Source organism: Microchirus variegatus (genome assembly GCF_963457635.1).
Source record: "Microchirus variegatus genome assembly, chromosome: 6".
Classification (NCBI taxonomy): Eukaryota; Metazoa; Chordata; class Actinopteri; order Pleuronectiformes; family Soleidae; genus Microchirus; species Microchirus variegatus.
The window spans coordinates 14,593,528-14,610,508 of NC_139807.1; the positions used below are offsets into that span (position 1 = coordinate 14,593,528).

The 16,981-nt window shown below is 37.9% G+C and overlaps 1 protein-coding gene across 1 annotated transcript; it reads left to right on the top strand.

Annotated features, from left to right (window-relative positions):
• The first annotated feature begins 274 nt into the window (after nt 1–274).
• On the top strand, nt 275–12,132 carry kif3a (kinesin family member 3A). Its single transcript, XM_083890600.1, is given in 18 exon segments — nt 275–416; nt 2,385–2,658; nt 3,145–3,289; nt 3,664–3,748; nt 3,865–3,970; nt 4,089–4,228; nt 4,358–4,555; nt 4,676–4,850; nt 4,984–5,087; nt 5,090–5,109; nt 7,305–7,493; nt 7,586–7,766; nt 8,335–8,445; nt 8,636–8,761; nt 10,100–10,153; nt 10,254–10,322; nt 10,410–10,540; nt 11,080–12,132. Coding segments are annotated over 18 exon segments (2,163 nt in total). The 5' UTR covers nt 275–410; the 3' UTR covers nt 11,129–12,132.
• The last annotated feature ends 4,849 nt before the right edge of the window (nt 12,133–16,981 follow it).

The following is a 16,981-nucleotide window of genomic DNA, read 5'->3' on the forward strand; positions in this document are numbered from 1 at the left end:
TCCTGAAGTATTTGTTTATTTATCACAAGACATACTGGAATATTCAACAACACTATCACATGTTTGAGCCCTACTGTACATCCCCATGTAAATATACAATTAAGAAAAACATGTGAATGGTCTACTCATATTTTATGAATATATATATATATATATATACATATATATGTATATATACATATATATATATATATATAATATCAGCTTCAAACTGGCAGCTTATTGCCAGTTAGAGACCGCCCCTGTGCGCATGCGCAGGTTGACTCCCTCGTAACAACAAGCTATCGGATGTTATGGACACTACGCTGGCATTTAAATTCTTCGGATAACTTAGCGTCACATGAACAAGGGCGTGCGAACATTTCACTGTCCTAACCATCACGTCATAATCTCGCCTCTGCTTCCTCGCCATGCCGGTAAGTCGTCAGGCCTCACCTAGCATTTTGTTTTCTCTGGAAACGGGTTCCTCCCTTCCTCCGACCTCACTGATGTGATGCTAACCGGGTTAGCTTACCAGCTGCCACTGCGACATGATGCACATTTTTGTATGCGGTTCGAAGGAAATGGAACACCTTTGTCCACACCGCCGGGGTTTTTTTTCAGTCGCCACAAACCGTTAAGTGTGACGTACTAACCACACTGAGTTATGACAGAAAACCTGGTTGACAATTAGCTGCGATGCTAGTTGGCCGTGCAAACGAAAGCGTTCGCCTGCCTAGCAACCCAGTAAAAGGCACAGCTGACGAAACACGCTTGATATCTCCCCAAATCGTAGTGACCGCCTCATAAAACACACGCTTCTTTGTGCCCATTGTAGTCTTAACGGTTTTATTAGTAATTATTCATCTAAGATTGCACATTTGTTGTTCCCAGAAGCTTATCTAATGCTGCTCATTGCTCTAATCATTAATATTTTCGTCCCCAAGTCTGTGTAACAAAGTTGTCCAGTTTCATGAAAGGATAGAACAATACATGCACTCAAAAACGGCTTACAGTAGAGCATACAGTTCTTGTTATTCTTTTTAATTCAGTCATTCCAGGACCTCATGCAGGGCCTGTTCTATGTATTTTGGTGCCCTCCACATAGTTTTCCCTCAAAAACTGAAAAATGTATAAGAATGTAAGACAATGAGAGTAACACAGAAATAAACAAGTCATACAGCAGGATATAGTATGGCTGTCAGGTGTCAACAGTGAAGTTTGGACACTGCAAATAAAACTCCATTACTAACCCTCTATAAATAAAAAATAATGTATCTAAAAAATTGTGACATAAACAAAACAGTTTTTTGCAACATTTGGACTTCCATACATTATTAATAATCATGCTCTGTTTTCATTTGGCACCCCTTCCAGTAGATGGCGCCCTAGGAAACCGGCAATATGGCCTATGCTTAGAGCTGGCTCTGACCTCATTATTTACTTTATAGGATCCAGCGTGTAATATATATGAGGGATTATTGTCAGAAATGAAGTATACCACTCTTAATTATGTTTATAGAAGACTAGAATAGCTTTAAAAAGATGTGAAAACCAAATATTGATAAACCGCAGATATGCGTTTTGCATTTTGAAGTGAAAGCTTACCACTCTAACAAAGAAAATCATCAGCTCCACTCACATAAACCCAGTGCATAAACCAAACCGTAAACAAAAAAGATGGATGACGTGACAGAGATAGTGGGAGAGTGAAAGAGTGGAAAGTTGTGAAAGAGTGTTTACGTCATTTATGGTATACAAAAGCCACCAGAGGTCCCTGACATGCTTAGAAAAGGAAGGGTGGGCGAAGGAGTCCTCCCTTTGTTGCAATCTGTGATCAAAATGTCAATGATTGATAAACACAAAATCTTAATGCACAAATTATTGACATTTTTCTGTTGGCTCACAGATAAATGTCAATAATTCTTACATGCAGGTCCCTGAAGATTTTTGTGTTTAAATATGAAAGGTTCATTTTATTTTATTTTTTTATTGTTGAACATATATGTTCTCGTATCAAATGTACGGTACGGTGTGACATACAGAATCTTTAAAACCTCACTTTAAACCTTATTTTTTACAATAATATCATGAATTGCTTTATTTTTATCTGAGTAATTATGAAATGGCCTCCTCACATCACCCCATACCTAGTTTTGTCTATTTAATATTTACTTATTATAATTTAAAATATACAAGACACTGCCGTGCAGAAGGCTCACTGTTCCATGAATGTTTATTTCAGATAAGCGATTTTGTGTACGGTTTGTTGTCCTTAAAGTATTATACTTTATCATAGGCCATTGGCTGCACTCATTTCTAAAGATCAGCATTGACCTTAGAAAAACCCATATAGGTCAAGCTGTAATTATAACTACATATAAGCTTGCATTTTCCTTTTACAGAGCAATAAGCCTGACAAGCAGGAGGTCAGTGATAATGTCAAGGTGGTGGTGAGATGTCGTCCCTTCAACCAGAAGGAGAAGGTGATGGGCCACAAACAGGCCGTCTCTGTGGACGAGATCCGTGGGACCATTACAGTCAACAAGCTGGAGACTCTTCATGAACCCCCCAAGACCTTCACATTTGACACTGTGTTTGGACCAGAGAGCAAACAACTGGATGTGTACAATCTCACCGCCCGCCCCATCGTCAACTCAGTATTAGAGGGCTACAACGGTACTCATCTCATGTCACAGTTTCTTTCTTTTTTTGTTCAAAAACCATTTGCTGTAAAATCAGAATCATTATTGTAATGTCTGCATCATCTAGTACAGACAGCCAAACAGGAGCACATAGTCTAGAGATGGGCAATAAAACAATGATGACCATCATCTCCCACATCTAGTGATATCTTCCTTGAGCCACACCCCTAATCTCCAGAAAATGACTGGAAATGTCTTACTTACTTTTACAAAATCAATACATATACGTTTATATCAATAAATAACCTGATATTGATTGTGGTACTTGTATTAACTGAAATTAATATTGTTATTATGATAACCCTTTTAGTCATATCATATCCTCCTTTCCCATCTCGTCTCTGTTTTTTCATTGTTGTAATTGTAGTTACATAAGAACTACTGTTGTTTATTTTCTATTTAATTTCTATCTTCCATATGACACAGATTGTGTGAGTTTACACTCTACTGTTCATTCCAGGCACCATTTTTGCATACGGACAAACTGGAACAGGTAAAACGTTCACCATGGAGGGCGTGAGAGCTGTGCCAGAACTCAGAGGGATTATCCCAAATTCCTTTGCTCATATTTTTGGTCACATTGCCAAGGCAGAGGGCGATACCAGGTAAGAGAGTACCCAATCAGCTGCCACAAACACACAGCATAGTTTTGCACAAGTGTTTCATCTCAATGTACAAAGATTCATTCAATAAAGGGCGACTTTTCCCTTGACTGCCCTGCAAAATAATGACGCCTGTCTCAGACAGCAGTTATTTAAATTAATCAAAAAGTACTTAGATATCACTCATGATGGAGTCTGTTATCAAGTGTGTTTTTTACACAAGTGGGGGGTCAAAATATTTGGCCTAAGTTTGAGTGACACTGACCGTTTGTTGATTTTCTTTTAGATAAACAGTTATAAACAGAATACATTACTTATGCACATTTTTTAAAGGTCTTAATTCTCATAACCTTTTTGTACACATTTGACTTTCACAGATTTTTGGTTCGTGTTTCATACCTTGAGATTTACAACGAGGAAGTGCGGGACTTGTTGGGCAAGGATCAGTTGCAGAGGCTTGAGGTAAAAAGATATTTATAGTTTAGGCCAGAACATTGAGTTCAATTATTTAGCTGTAATGGAGGAAATATTGATTTTCTTTTCTTTCCATATTTAAACATTAACTGTTTTAATTGCAGGTGAAAGAGCGACCAGATGTGGGTGTATATATCAAAGACCTGTCTGGTTATGTAGTGAACAATGCTGATGATATGGACCGGATTATGACACTGGGACACAAAAACCGTATGTTTTTGATAATTTGATGATCATCAAGTTTTTGATGATATTGTGAAGCAAAAATAAAATTATGAAAGAGTACGAAATTAAAATTAATTTAGTTGTGTCCTTTTACTATGTTCAGGCTCTGTCGGTGCCACAAACATGAATGAACACAGCTCCCGTTCTCATGCAATCTTCACCATCACTATCGAGTGCAGTGAGAAGGGTATGGATGGAAACCAGCACGTTCGTATGGGAAAACTTCATCTGGTCGACCTAGCAGTATGTATCTGGCCAGAAATGTATACACGCACATGTATAAACGAAATCAGAGTAATGCTTAAAAAAAAGTATTGCAAATGTAAAATTAATCTAACCACTACCAATTAATCTCCCACTCGTTGTTCACAGGGTTCAGAGAGGCAGGGCAAGACTGGAGCCACAGGTCAGCGTTTAAAGGAAGCGACAAAGATCAATCTCTCTCTCTCCACTCTGGGTAATGTCATCTCTGCCCTGGTGGATGGCAAGAGTACGCATGTGCCCTACAGGAACTCCAAACTCACTCGTCTTCTGCAGGATTCACTTGGAGGAAACTCAAAGACCATGATGGTACAGTAAAGGTTTCAACCTGCTCCAGAAAATCACCACATATCATTGTCCATACTTAATCAATGCTGACATTGCAGTTTTTTTGCCTCACATTTTTAAATACCTTTTTCTCCTCCCTAGTGTGCAAATATAGGCCCTGCAGACTATAACTACGATGAGACCATTAGTACCCTGCGATATGCCAACAGGGCTAAAAACATCAAGAACAAAGCCAGGATCAATGAGGATCCTAAGGATGCACTGCTGCGCCAGTTTCAGAAGGAGATTGAGGAGCTGAAGAAGAAACTAGAAGAGGGTAATGATCTTGGAAGTTATAATTGTATGCTGTCTGGGTTTGTTTTAAACATCACACGCCTTAAAGTTTTCCCTTTGCATCAACAACTAATTTTTTTGTGGGGTTTTTTAAATGTTGTTTTGTGCTATTCTAGGTGAAGAGATCTCTGGTTCAGAGGGCAGCGGATCAGAAGAGATGGATGAAGGTGAAGATGAAGGAGGAGAGGCAGGAGAGGGTCGCAGGAGAAGAAGAGGTAAATATATATGATGAGTGCACAAATGTAAGTGTGAAGAGTGTACAGAAAAATGACTACACATCAATACAATCTTCTGTCTTGTGGGGATAGCGGTTTTTGATTTTGGTAACATCTAGCCCAGCCCTTATTTTAGTGACTCGGCAGTAAGTAACTTTTAGATGTTTATCAGGCAGAAGTCAATTTAAGGTTAGTGATTCATAGCGATCTTTCTTCTGTATAAACATTGCACTCTACTTATTTAGGAGTTCCCCTTGTCACACCAAATTACAATGAACTTGGTTGGTTTGCAATTGTGACACCAAAGTTCCTGTGAGGTTTATGTTCCTGGAAAGTTGATACTGGTCTCTCTTCAGTCATCAATCTTATTATTTCCAAATTTAGTATTAGATCATATAGTATTAGTTAATAATAACCAAACCATCTTCCACGCGGGTGGTGCTGAATCTACACTATGCCCCCAGAAACTGAGTGATTTGTTCCACTATTTTACCTTTTCACATACATAAAGTGCACATTTTTGCTTTAAGCTCTGCATGCCACTGGCTCCTTGATTTGTCTATCGCTATCACAACCTTTCTCTCACAGCTCTGGTGGGTAAGGCACGTCCTCTGCTTCCATTCCAGACAGTAGTGAGAGCAGCAGCAGCAATAGCTACTCCTCAACACTAGGGAAAGAATGTCCTTTTGTTGCAGTCAAGTCTTAACTGGTCCTGACACCACCCGCAGGAATGTGAACTCCTGTTTGGAAGCCTGAGGTTCACGATTTGGCTCAGACAAATGAGTCTCCATTCATATGTGCTGTAGTTTATTGTATATTTTCCTCTAAATGGGAATATCATTTCCAAAATTTGAATCATATACCTTGGAAGACCTGAAACTAGTGATTGAGACCATTAACTCTTAAAATGTTTACATATGTTGTAAATCAAGTAGTCCCATTTACCCATAGACTTCCATTTAAACAGACTCATTTTTGCAACCAGTGGAGTCACCCCTAGTGCCTATAGTCTCACTATTAGATATCTAGATATCACAAATATATACACACTGGATCATTAACATATATTTTCCCGTGTTTTTTTCCTCGTCAAAAAGATACATATTTCATATTATGATTATTATTATTATACTTTTATTTGCCTTGAGAAGGTTGTGCATTTTACACAGAGGAAGTCATAAGATCGCTGTATTATGTCAAGTGTATGATTGACATTGGCCTCTCTTAATCTACTCTCGAACTTTGAATTTAAAGGTTAACGGTCATTATAATTTCCCTCAGAGACCCATAGCCCCTTCTGTGTACACAGCCCTGATCATCCCACTGCTGCTGATCATACTCCTGTACTTTCATGTTCTTCACACAGCATGTGCCATTTGAATTACACAAAAAAGTTTCTCGATGTGCTGCTGTTGCAGTGATGTTTCAGTAGAGATCCTCTTACACTCTCAAACTTGTCCTTCCAAAGGATTACCATCATTTGAAATTCTGCCATTAATTTCGTACATTACCTGTTACTAGTTTTTGGGCACCCTAAACCTCAGCTTTCACCTCTTCCACACATAATTGCATAATTGTACTCATGATGTTTAATGCTTTATGTGAAGTGATACATTTTTGTTCAATCATGACATTGCACTTTTTTAAGTTTTTCAGTTTGCCCACTCTTTTTTCACTCCTTCCTCATGTGTTCCATCTCTAGGGTCTTAAGACTGTCAATATTTCTCTGTAATGTGTTGCTCTCTGTCTGTGTCTCTCTCTTTCTCTCCTCTCGGTGCAAATGCTGCCCGTGTGACATGCTAAACACCTCTTAATTCAAGAAGAAAGAGGTTGGTGAGATGGTCATACTGTCCAGGTGCAGTGTGCCCATTAACTGTCCAAATGGATGTATCTTAGTAGTAATGTCACTAATTCTGACTAATTTGATAATAAAAAATGTCATCAATCATATTTCAGTTTAAATTGCTTACACTAACAAGCAAGTCATAACTTAATGTAGCTGGATCTCACTGACACTCACTGTTAGGACCCAGGTTCCACCAAAATCTCATAAATGTAATTTATGTAATGCAAATGAATGAACTAAACTGCATAGGTACTAAAAAAAAATACTAACCCTGAAGTGCAATATTGAAGAAATGAATCTGTATTTAACCTATTCTGAGATGTGGTTGATTTGAGAAGACACAGCTAATATAATTCATGAGGTAAACACATTTAAGGACACTATGGTTTTCTGTGTGTCTCTTTGAAGGCAGGAAGAAGGTTTCTCCAGACAAGATGGTGGAAATGCAGGCAAAGATTGAAGAGGAAAGAAAAGCTTTGGAGGCCAAGTTAGACATGGAGGAGGAGGAGAGGAACAAGGCAAGAGCAGAGCTGGAGAAGAGGGAGAAGGACCTGCTTAAAGCCCAGTGAGTCAATGGGGGAAAAATACAATATTTATTATTGAGTATGGTTTGTACATCTGTATGGCAGATGAAATAACACCTCTCTAACCCCTTAGGCAGGAACATCAGCTCCTCCAGGAGAAACTGTCAGCCTTAGAGAAGAAGGTGATCGTGGGTGGGGTGGACCTCTTGGCCAAAGCTGAGGAGCAGGAGAAGCTTTTGCAAGAGTCCAACAGTGAACTTGAAGAGCGTCGCAGGAGAGCAGAGCAGCTGCGGAAGGAGCTGGAGGAGAAAGAAGTAAGGATTAAGTAATGCTTTTGCAGTACCCTGCCATTAAAAGCTGCCTTGTTTCCTATGAGCTGACACATTTCCAGTGTATAACCGATTTGATCACAATCAAACGGCAATCCATGTCGTCAAATTAGATTTAAAAATGTGTTAAAATATTTAGTGACACACAACAACAACAGTACGTTGTAAGTAATTCACTTTCACACCTTAAATGGTACAATCTCCCACACGTATGACGTTCATCTTCTACATCTCTTCCATGTGGTACTTGGGGGAAACAGGATATGACAACAGAAACCACAATATTAGTTTGATTTGCGTCTTTGTGGTTGGGAAATACCACAGTCACGCTCTCTTGCTCTCTTTCCGTTCACTTTCTTCATGCGCATGTAAAATTAATGTTAGGGTCAATGTTTCAAGTGAGGCAACCATCACGATTTGAAATCAATTTTTGTTTTTACGTCGCCCCTTCATCTATATTGACTCCATGTCCATGTGACTACAGACAATAAAACAATATTCCTGAAGTTTCTTTCTGCATAATCACCACTGATCTCTCTCCTCCTTAAAATAGCAAGAACGCCTGGACATAGAAGAGAAATACACCAGTCTGCAGGAAGAGGCTCAAGGAAAGACCAAGAAACTGAAGAAAGTGTGGACCATGCTGATGGCTGCCAAATCTGAAGTAAGAGTAATATCGAGTGGTCAGTTAAAAGCCCTGATGGCGGGACAGCAGAGTTTTGTGTAGATATATGGGAGCAGTTGTACATTGTATGATATTATTTGCTTCAAAACTGTTTAGAATGTATCAAAATGAATTTAGTTTAAGCTTTAAGCTGAACATATTCTAAATTCAATCTGTTTTGGTCGGTTAGATGGCAGATCTACAGCAAGAGCATCACAGGGAGATTGAAGGCCTCCTGGAGAATATCCGTCAACTGAGCCGAGAGCTCCGGCTCCAGATGCTCATTATCGACAACTTTATTCCCCAGGATTACCAGGTGTGTGTGTGTGTGTGTGTCACTACTGCTCTGTTTACCATGTCTAACATCTGTGCACACAAAGCAGAAGCATAACATTCAAACGCTAGCTGACTTTTTGTAACTGTTGTTGGGAGAAACGTGGTAATTATGCCTCAACCACTCTTAAGTCATACAAATGAAGTCATCCATCATAACATGCATATATATATATAATATAGTAACATCTTATAAAGGATTTGATTGTACATCCATTATAGCCTGATTTAGTAGTTTAGGCCAACTGAGACCGACTTGTTATGTGATCCTGTGTCCACGGGTATTCATGAATGCACCGTTTTATTTTCAGCTTACTCTCACCGCCTACTAAAGAAAACATAGTTACTCTTATTGGGTGTTTTTTTGTGTATTTTTGTAGCATTAAACATTTGTGACCCTGTATCTGGGTAGACAGGACATCGTAACACAGAGGAGATGCCTGATTGACATCGACATGGTCGGTAATGAATGGATTTGATGAAGCTGTTTTATAATTAAGGAGGAAAATTTAAAAGTGCATTATGTAATAAATCTAAAGCAACTGGCCGTAAAATCCTCCTAATATGTCACAGAGACTCAGGAATAATGTTCAGATAACATACTGAACTCACCATCAACAACAGTACAGCCAAAATATTCATATTAAAAAATCTTTTGCAGACCGCAAATCATGTTTATGTTTTGAAATCATGTTTTGGCATGTGGCGCCACCTACCGCTGTCAACAAATCATTGCAGTCAGTAGAGTCTCAGCTGTTGAGCAACCATGGGTTGCCAGTTACGTCTGAGCTACAATGGTGGAGAAAACGAAACCTAAAAGACCTCGGTATTTTGAATTTTAGTATAAAATGTAATTTTTAATTTTTACAGAGATGACAGCAGGAGTGGGAAAAAAATGGGTGTAATGTGCCTGAATATGATTTCATCCTATTCTGACAGTTGAGGATAAAATGACCACACAAAGACGAGACTGTCAGTCACACTGCATGACGAAACAAGTGTGAATCGTGAGAGTGACACTTTGTTTCTGTCCATCTCTGTTGCTTTACGTGTTTGAAATTGTTGAACATTGGACTTAAAGTTTTTAATTTATAAAAATATGAAACAAACAAACCTAAAATACATGCACACAAACAACAGCTGTGCTGGTTCCACTGTATGTGGTGAGACGTAGTAGCTCCTTTTTTCCCTGCAGATGGCACCACTAGCACATGTGCGTATACCTGCGGACACTGAGCAGCTCTGCACCTGGAGGTGCTTTGCTGTAAGCACAATGTTTGTTTTTTTCAGTTGTCACATTTTGTCCTGTTTTTGTGAGTAGGAGATGATCGAGAATTACGTGCACTGGAATGAAGACATTGGAGAATGGCAGCTGGTGAGCACACTTTCAACTCGCCGTTTTAATGATCATCAGTCTGAATGTGTAGGATGGCTTATTAACATTTTGTCGTCTTTGTCATCAATGTTTTTTTCAGAAATGTGTGGCATACACAGGCAATAACATGAGAAAACAGACTCCCGCCCCAGACAAAAAAGAAAAAGATGTGAGATTTTTTTTTTGTCACGTTTTCTTTCTCCCTTTTGTCCTTCACAAAGAATTGTTGACGTTTCTCATTTGCTGTGTCTTTTAGCCATTTGAGGTGGATCTGTCCCATGTATATCTGGCCTACACAGAGGAAAGCATGCGACAGTCACTGATGAAACTAGAAAGGCCAAGGACCTCCAAAAGTAGCAAGAGTGGTCGACCCAAGACTGGGCGAAGGTAATCTACTTTGTGTAAAATGACACAAAACCTGCTGAATTTATTCAAGGTGTAGCTCCTTGCCATTTAAGTTTGTTTTCCATCTCTATTTCAGCTAGGTCCACTCTGCCTTGATTATGACATGAGCTTGAACATAGCAGCCTCTTAAGCTCCAGTTAAACATGTTAGTTTTTGGCACTGTGAGCACATGGGGACGTGAGAAAAGTGGATTAAAATGATTTTCCGCTGGTCAAAAAAAAAACCACCAACCTGCTAACATCTAGTTATTGTCTGCAATTCAGGAATGTAGAGACAACATTCAGTCAAATTACCCTGCAATATGTGCAATAAAGATGTTTAAATTAAAAAATGAGCATTAAGCTACATCTTGTTGTCAGTTTGGTTTTCTGCCCTGCTGCACATTTTGCATGTAGGTAGGTGTGTGTGTGTATATAATGTATGCATGAAACATTATCTTGGTATTCTCTTCTGAGAAATCAGAAAGTTGAAACCTCTCGGAAGTTGATGATAACATTTATCTTACACTCATCTCCACACAGGAAAAGATCTGCAAAGCCAGAATCTGTGATCGAATCCCTTTTGCAGTGAAGGTGGCGGAAGGGCCGATGAGATGTCATCGGAACTATCATGTTACCTTATGAAAAGAAGTCAGTCAAGTGTGTATATGTCACTGTCGAAGATCATTTAAAATGCTATCTGAATGCACCACATAGCTGATTAGGTTTGGAATTTGAAAGTGCTGTTGTTAAGGGTTTGTTCACGATAGGTTTAAGAGATTCATAGTGCAGTGTAAGACCTTGATGCACACTTCAGTGACATCATTCTTGACTTAAAATGATCAAATTAATCTCATGGGCACATTTCACTCGCAACAGTTATCATTTTCAGTTGCTTTGAAAATCGGAACGCAGCGACAAAATTTACAGAATGCTGAAAATAGAATTGTGCACGTAACTGCTGAGTTCAAGTCTGATGTCAAGAATGCTGCACAGATGAAGTTTTCACATGTATCCGTTTTACTGCCTTCTGAAGAAACAGCGTTTCATATTTAATGGTCCATAACTGGATTGATATAAGAGTGCACTTGCACTTAAATAATCAATAAAAAATGAAAATAAACAATCCTTCTCAGCACAAGCCATAGCCATTAGTGTTGCTTTCCACTGACTAAATATGCCATTTTTGTGGAGAAACAAAAAAGTAAACGATAGTGTGATAGCATCGAGAAGAGCAGAACTACGATGTAACTGAAAGGTCTGCTGTGTAATTTTACCTTTAGGTCAGAAGCTCTTGTGTTTGTGCTGTTTCAAGATCTAAGCAAGTCACTTTTTTATTTTAAGTATTCAAAAAAAAATACTGCGTTTTATTGAGATGCACCATAAGTACTGTATGAGGCTTTTGTGGAAATCATTTGCTGTTATGTTCTTTCAAACTGACTTTTATTTTGGACCATACTGTATGTCAAGTGTTTACATGCACCCTAGATATTTTATTTATTAAATTATTTTACATGTTTGTTCCCATCTTCATCTTTCTGTGTTCAGTTAGTGATACTCTCTGAAATCCTGTCTGTGTATAACGCCGAAAACGCATTCTGCCAACGCCACTGCAGCAAAGTACAGCTGAGAAGGGCTGACACCTTTAAGTCGGCCTCAATTTAAGTGCTTCTGCTTCTGTAAAGCCAGGCAGTTGAAAAATAAAATATTCAAAATAAAAGTGCTTTGTGTTATAGCTGATTATAATTTATCGTCGTTCATGTCTCATACTATGTGTTGGGTCCTTGAATTCAATTGAAATTCATCTTGGGGAGTTCTTGAATGTAATGTTCAAGATGTGGGAGCAAAGTTGTTTGTCGGACATTTTTGTCACATAACAGCCGTAAGGAGATTTGTTCATTGTTATTTTTTATTATTTTTTAAACCCAATAAGTAATTGGTGTTGTCAAAAGTCTTGATTTCCAAAAACAACAACTGTAAATGGCTGACTGAACATTCATACTAGAATGATTTGGATACGTCATTGACAAATAAAAGATTTTAAGCAGACATGATGTGAAAAAAAACAACCTATAATGACAACAAACTGCTTTCATATGATAATTTATTTATACATACATATATTGTTTAAAAATACATCTGTAAGAAAATAAATATGACATTTTCTAATAAATAATATGATCACTTCCAAAATTTCATGAACATTCTTCAGCAGGGATCACCAATCTTTTTGAGTGCGAGAGCTACCTGAAGGGTAGAGAATAATATGGATATTGCATACACATTAATTCCAGTGCTTACTCCTAAAGATGATCACAGTTTTTTTTATAAACAATATCAATGATATTTTACTGAGTGATCATATGGATACAAGCAAGTGAGGTGAAGTGAGCCCACGGGCACCTTATTGGCTGACAGTGGTCTTCCTTGTTAAGCAGCAAGAGACGACGTCTTGCAGAAAGCTGCCGAGATCACTTTTATGATTATCGTCCAGGTCACAGTTAACATTCCCGGTCTGAAAATGAAAACATCGAAAACTTAATTTCATGTTAACAGAAATCTACCTGAATACAGTATCCAGGTGATGGAGAGAATGTTCATTTTTTAATAACAAATGTCCACAAAGAGTCACAAAGTTCTCCTTTACCATATTGTTGTAATGATGCACGAGCTCTTGGAGCTTTTCGAACTCTTTGAGCTTTTTGAGCTCTTTGAGCTTTTCGAGCACTTTGAGCTTTTCGAGCTTGTCTAATTCAAGTAGATGATTCAGGGTTTTCTCAGCCAAACAGAAGAACTCCGTCTGTGTGGAGGAAAGTTGCAGTTAGTGATGCTGTCCAACAAACTCGTAGACAGGTGTGAATCTTGAATAGATTCAAAGTTCTTGCAGAGTGTAAAAATCACTGTGTGCACAAGTAACAGTAATAATAAAAGGTTTACAACATACCGGGCAGGTCCCATGTTTGATTCTATTATATATCACATGTGTAGTTTGATCCTTAAAAAACAGAATAAGAAAGTCAGTACACAATTAAACAAACAACAAAAGTGATTATAGAAATGCAGTTCATCACCGTTATTTTTTTCAGAGCCTCTGCTTCTTTTAAAATTTCTTTCAGCTGGTGCTCTTTTTGATGTGGAGTTACACGATGCTTTGAGTTGTGTACACGAGCCGTCTCAGCCATCACCATCGCCATCACCATCACCGTCGCCATCACTGCAAAGCACTCGACACTGAACTTCTTCATGTCTATGGATGAGATTACGAGTCGACACTGTCGCGATGAGCAGAATGAGTTGAATATGCTACACACATTCTGCCCATGCTACATATACTGTCACTCAAATACTCCAGACCACAGAACATCACACGTCAGAGGAACAAACCAATGATGTGTATCTGTTTTACTATCAAATGTTCCACATGGGCTTCCTGGTAATGTATTACTAAGCAGTTATAGCTATTAATTATCAGCTCAAGTATCTGATCATTATCTTGGACGAAGACCATAAGTTTCCTAATATAATAGATTTAAAAAAAACAAAAAACAGAACACATCTGGAGTTAGCGCCTCATGTAATGGCCAAATACCATTATTTCACAGTGAAAGTCTAACTGCTTATGAGGTGATGGCAGTCGAATATAATGACATTTTGAAGTGTCACAGCAGAAAAACACTGGTGAAGATGACACGTGTTCCATCCTCTCTACAATGAACTGCATGTGATCTTTTTTTTTTTTTTAACATTCTTTTTATTGAACATTTTCAAAATGATAACAGTCCAGTACAGTGCATGCAGATGACATGACATATGTAGCAAATCCAGAATACATCCATCGCAATGATCCTTGTTAGGTCTTACATTTCAGGCAGTTGCACTCTGAGTTCCCAGGTGCCTTAAAACTTTGTCAAACTTTGCTGTAAAAAGGTCATTCTGTCTCAATCTTAGTCATTCCAGAGAAATATAGTGTGATATCAAAGACTTCCTCAGCTGTATTGGAGGAGGTTCATCTCCTACCCACATTTGTTCACAACAGCCTTTTGGCCCAACGTAAACAAAAGATGTTCTTACGTGATCTTAGTGATTCAGGGATATATCCCAATAAACACAATACTGGGTTAGGCTGTAGTTGCTGCTTAATGATCACATTAACCTCATCACATACAGATTGTCAAATCCGTTGCATCTTTTCACATTCCCAGAGGCAGTGAAATCTTGTCCCTAAAATAGTCTTACATTTTGGGCAGTTTGGAGAGGCCCAAAAATGTGATCATTTTTAATGGAACCAAGTTATTAACTGGTGACTTGGGTATTTCCTGTCTCTGCTAAATGACTGAGGTGTCAGTGTGTAGGCACTTGGGGAATATTTTGTCTTTAACGGTTTTAACGTTATTTATTTATTTTATTATTCACATCCTTGCCATTGTTATGATATTTAAATTATTATTGTTATAATTCATTGTCTGCTCAGAGGTCCCGTAGGGCATGTGTGTCAAACTCAAGGCCCGGGGGCCAGATGTGGCCTGCCACGTTATTTTATGTGGCCCGCGAGTGATTAATTGGTCTTACAAATCGGCGTTAAAATAGGTCTATGCAGTTTTAAGGCGTGCGTTGACCATAAACTACATTTCCCTTTGAGGGTAACCATTATGCTGATGTGGCCCTCAGAGAAAATGAGTTTGACACCCCTGCTGTAGGGGAATTCTGTTGGGCTTTTACATTCACCAGCGCTCACTTGCATCATATCATGCACAAGCCTTTTCTTAAGTGGGTGCCGTTTTGTTAATGGAAATTATTTGTGACATTTATATTTTATGCTGATCATCTGTGATCTGTAATCTTGTAATCTTGCACCTTTAGAAATTGCACCTTGAAAAAAAAAAGTTAGAAACTCCACATATTAGTAAGAGGAGGAAAATGTGACCCAGCTTTAGTCTTGGTGATAGGAAAATACTATTTATTAATTATGTTACAGGTACTTTTAATGTATACATTAAGCACGTATATTTCAACATAAGTACAGTTTGAATTATAAGAGAAAAAGCACCTTTTGACCTTTCAGCTAATACTTATACCTTCACAACACATTTTACATTTACCGTTGAGGCTGTGGGAGATTTATTGTCGTGTCACCAGCACACAAACATTGAGGAAGAGCCCCATCTTCAGGTAATATCACGTAGATTCACAATATTCACAGAGGTGCACTTTATTTGACAGAGTCGGTACAGTAATGATGCTTCTCTGACGTGGAGAGTTATGATTTCTCTATAATAAACTTTACAGCACAATATTTCATCCAGAATACTGCTACAGGTTTATGTGATATGCTGCATAGTCCAATGATTCCAAAACCCTGTTTTACATTCTGACTAGACCTGGTTTAATGCATCTACATTTTAATCCATAGAATAAAATAGAAAATCAGATGTCAATGTAGGACAATGTGATGTGGGTAATGAAGCATTTGGTAGCCATGCCTAGAATCAGAATCTATTTTTTTCTTCTAGTTTTTAAACATATAAGAAATTTGATTTGACATTTCAGTGCATAACAAACAACATAACAAGACTATAAGATTAAAGAGGTATCATAAATATTAAAGCCAACCATCCAGAGCACCTGTGTAGTTTGGTTTAGATAACAGCTCGAAGCAGAGACAGTCGATGTGATTTGGCTCTTTTGTGGTAGTGATTGCAACTTAAATGAACATTTACAAGATTATAAATCTATAGACTAGAGGACATGCTTTTTATGCAGTGTTTTTCACATCCTATGCAGATTTGATTGAAAGGCTGAACCATCCAGTCACTCTATTTTGTTGTATTTTACTCATTTCTGTTATTCTGAAATTGTGAAAGTGAGGTAAATAGGAATAAATTGTGTTTTTAATCCACTATGTTTACATTCTTGCACCACGAGTGCCTAATACGCTGTTATAACAATGCATATTTGTGCGTCATATTAACACAAACCATATTAAAAGGTAATGGTAATGATTAATTTTAACCCACTGTGTAAATGTCATGTGTGTGTCTTATTGTATCGATTTTTTATATCTTAGGTTTGAATGTTTATTTTGTAATTTTATTCTATTTAAATGCACCAAAAACAAAAAAAACATGGCAAATTCCTTATATTTGACACACACATATATATATATATATATATACATACACACCCAACAAGTATGTATGAATGTATGTACGTATATATATATATATTTTATATATATATATATATATGTATGTATATATATATATATGAACTGATATATAAAAAAATGATATAAAACTGACGTAAAGAGACGTCGGCGGTCTCCGGTGAACCCGAACCACTCCGATTATGAGACCGTCTGCAGCGCTCAGCCAATAGGAAATCACACAGGATTTAGGATAGATGCGCCATTTTACTGCGTCCACAGCCATCCGGCAAGATGGTCACC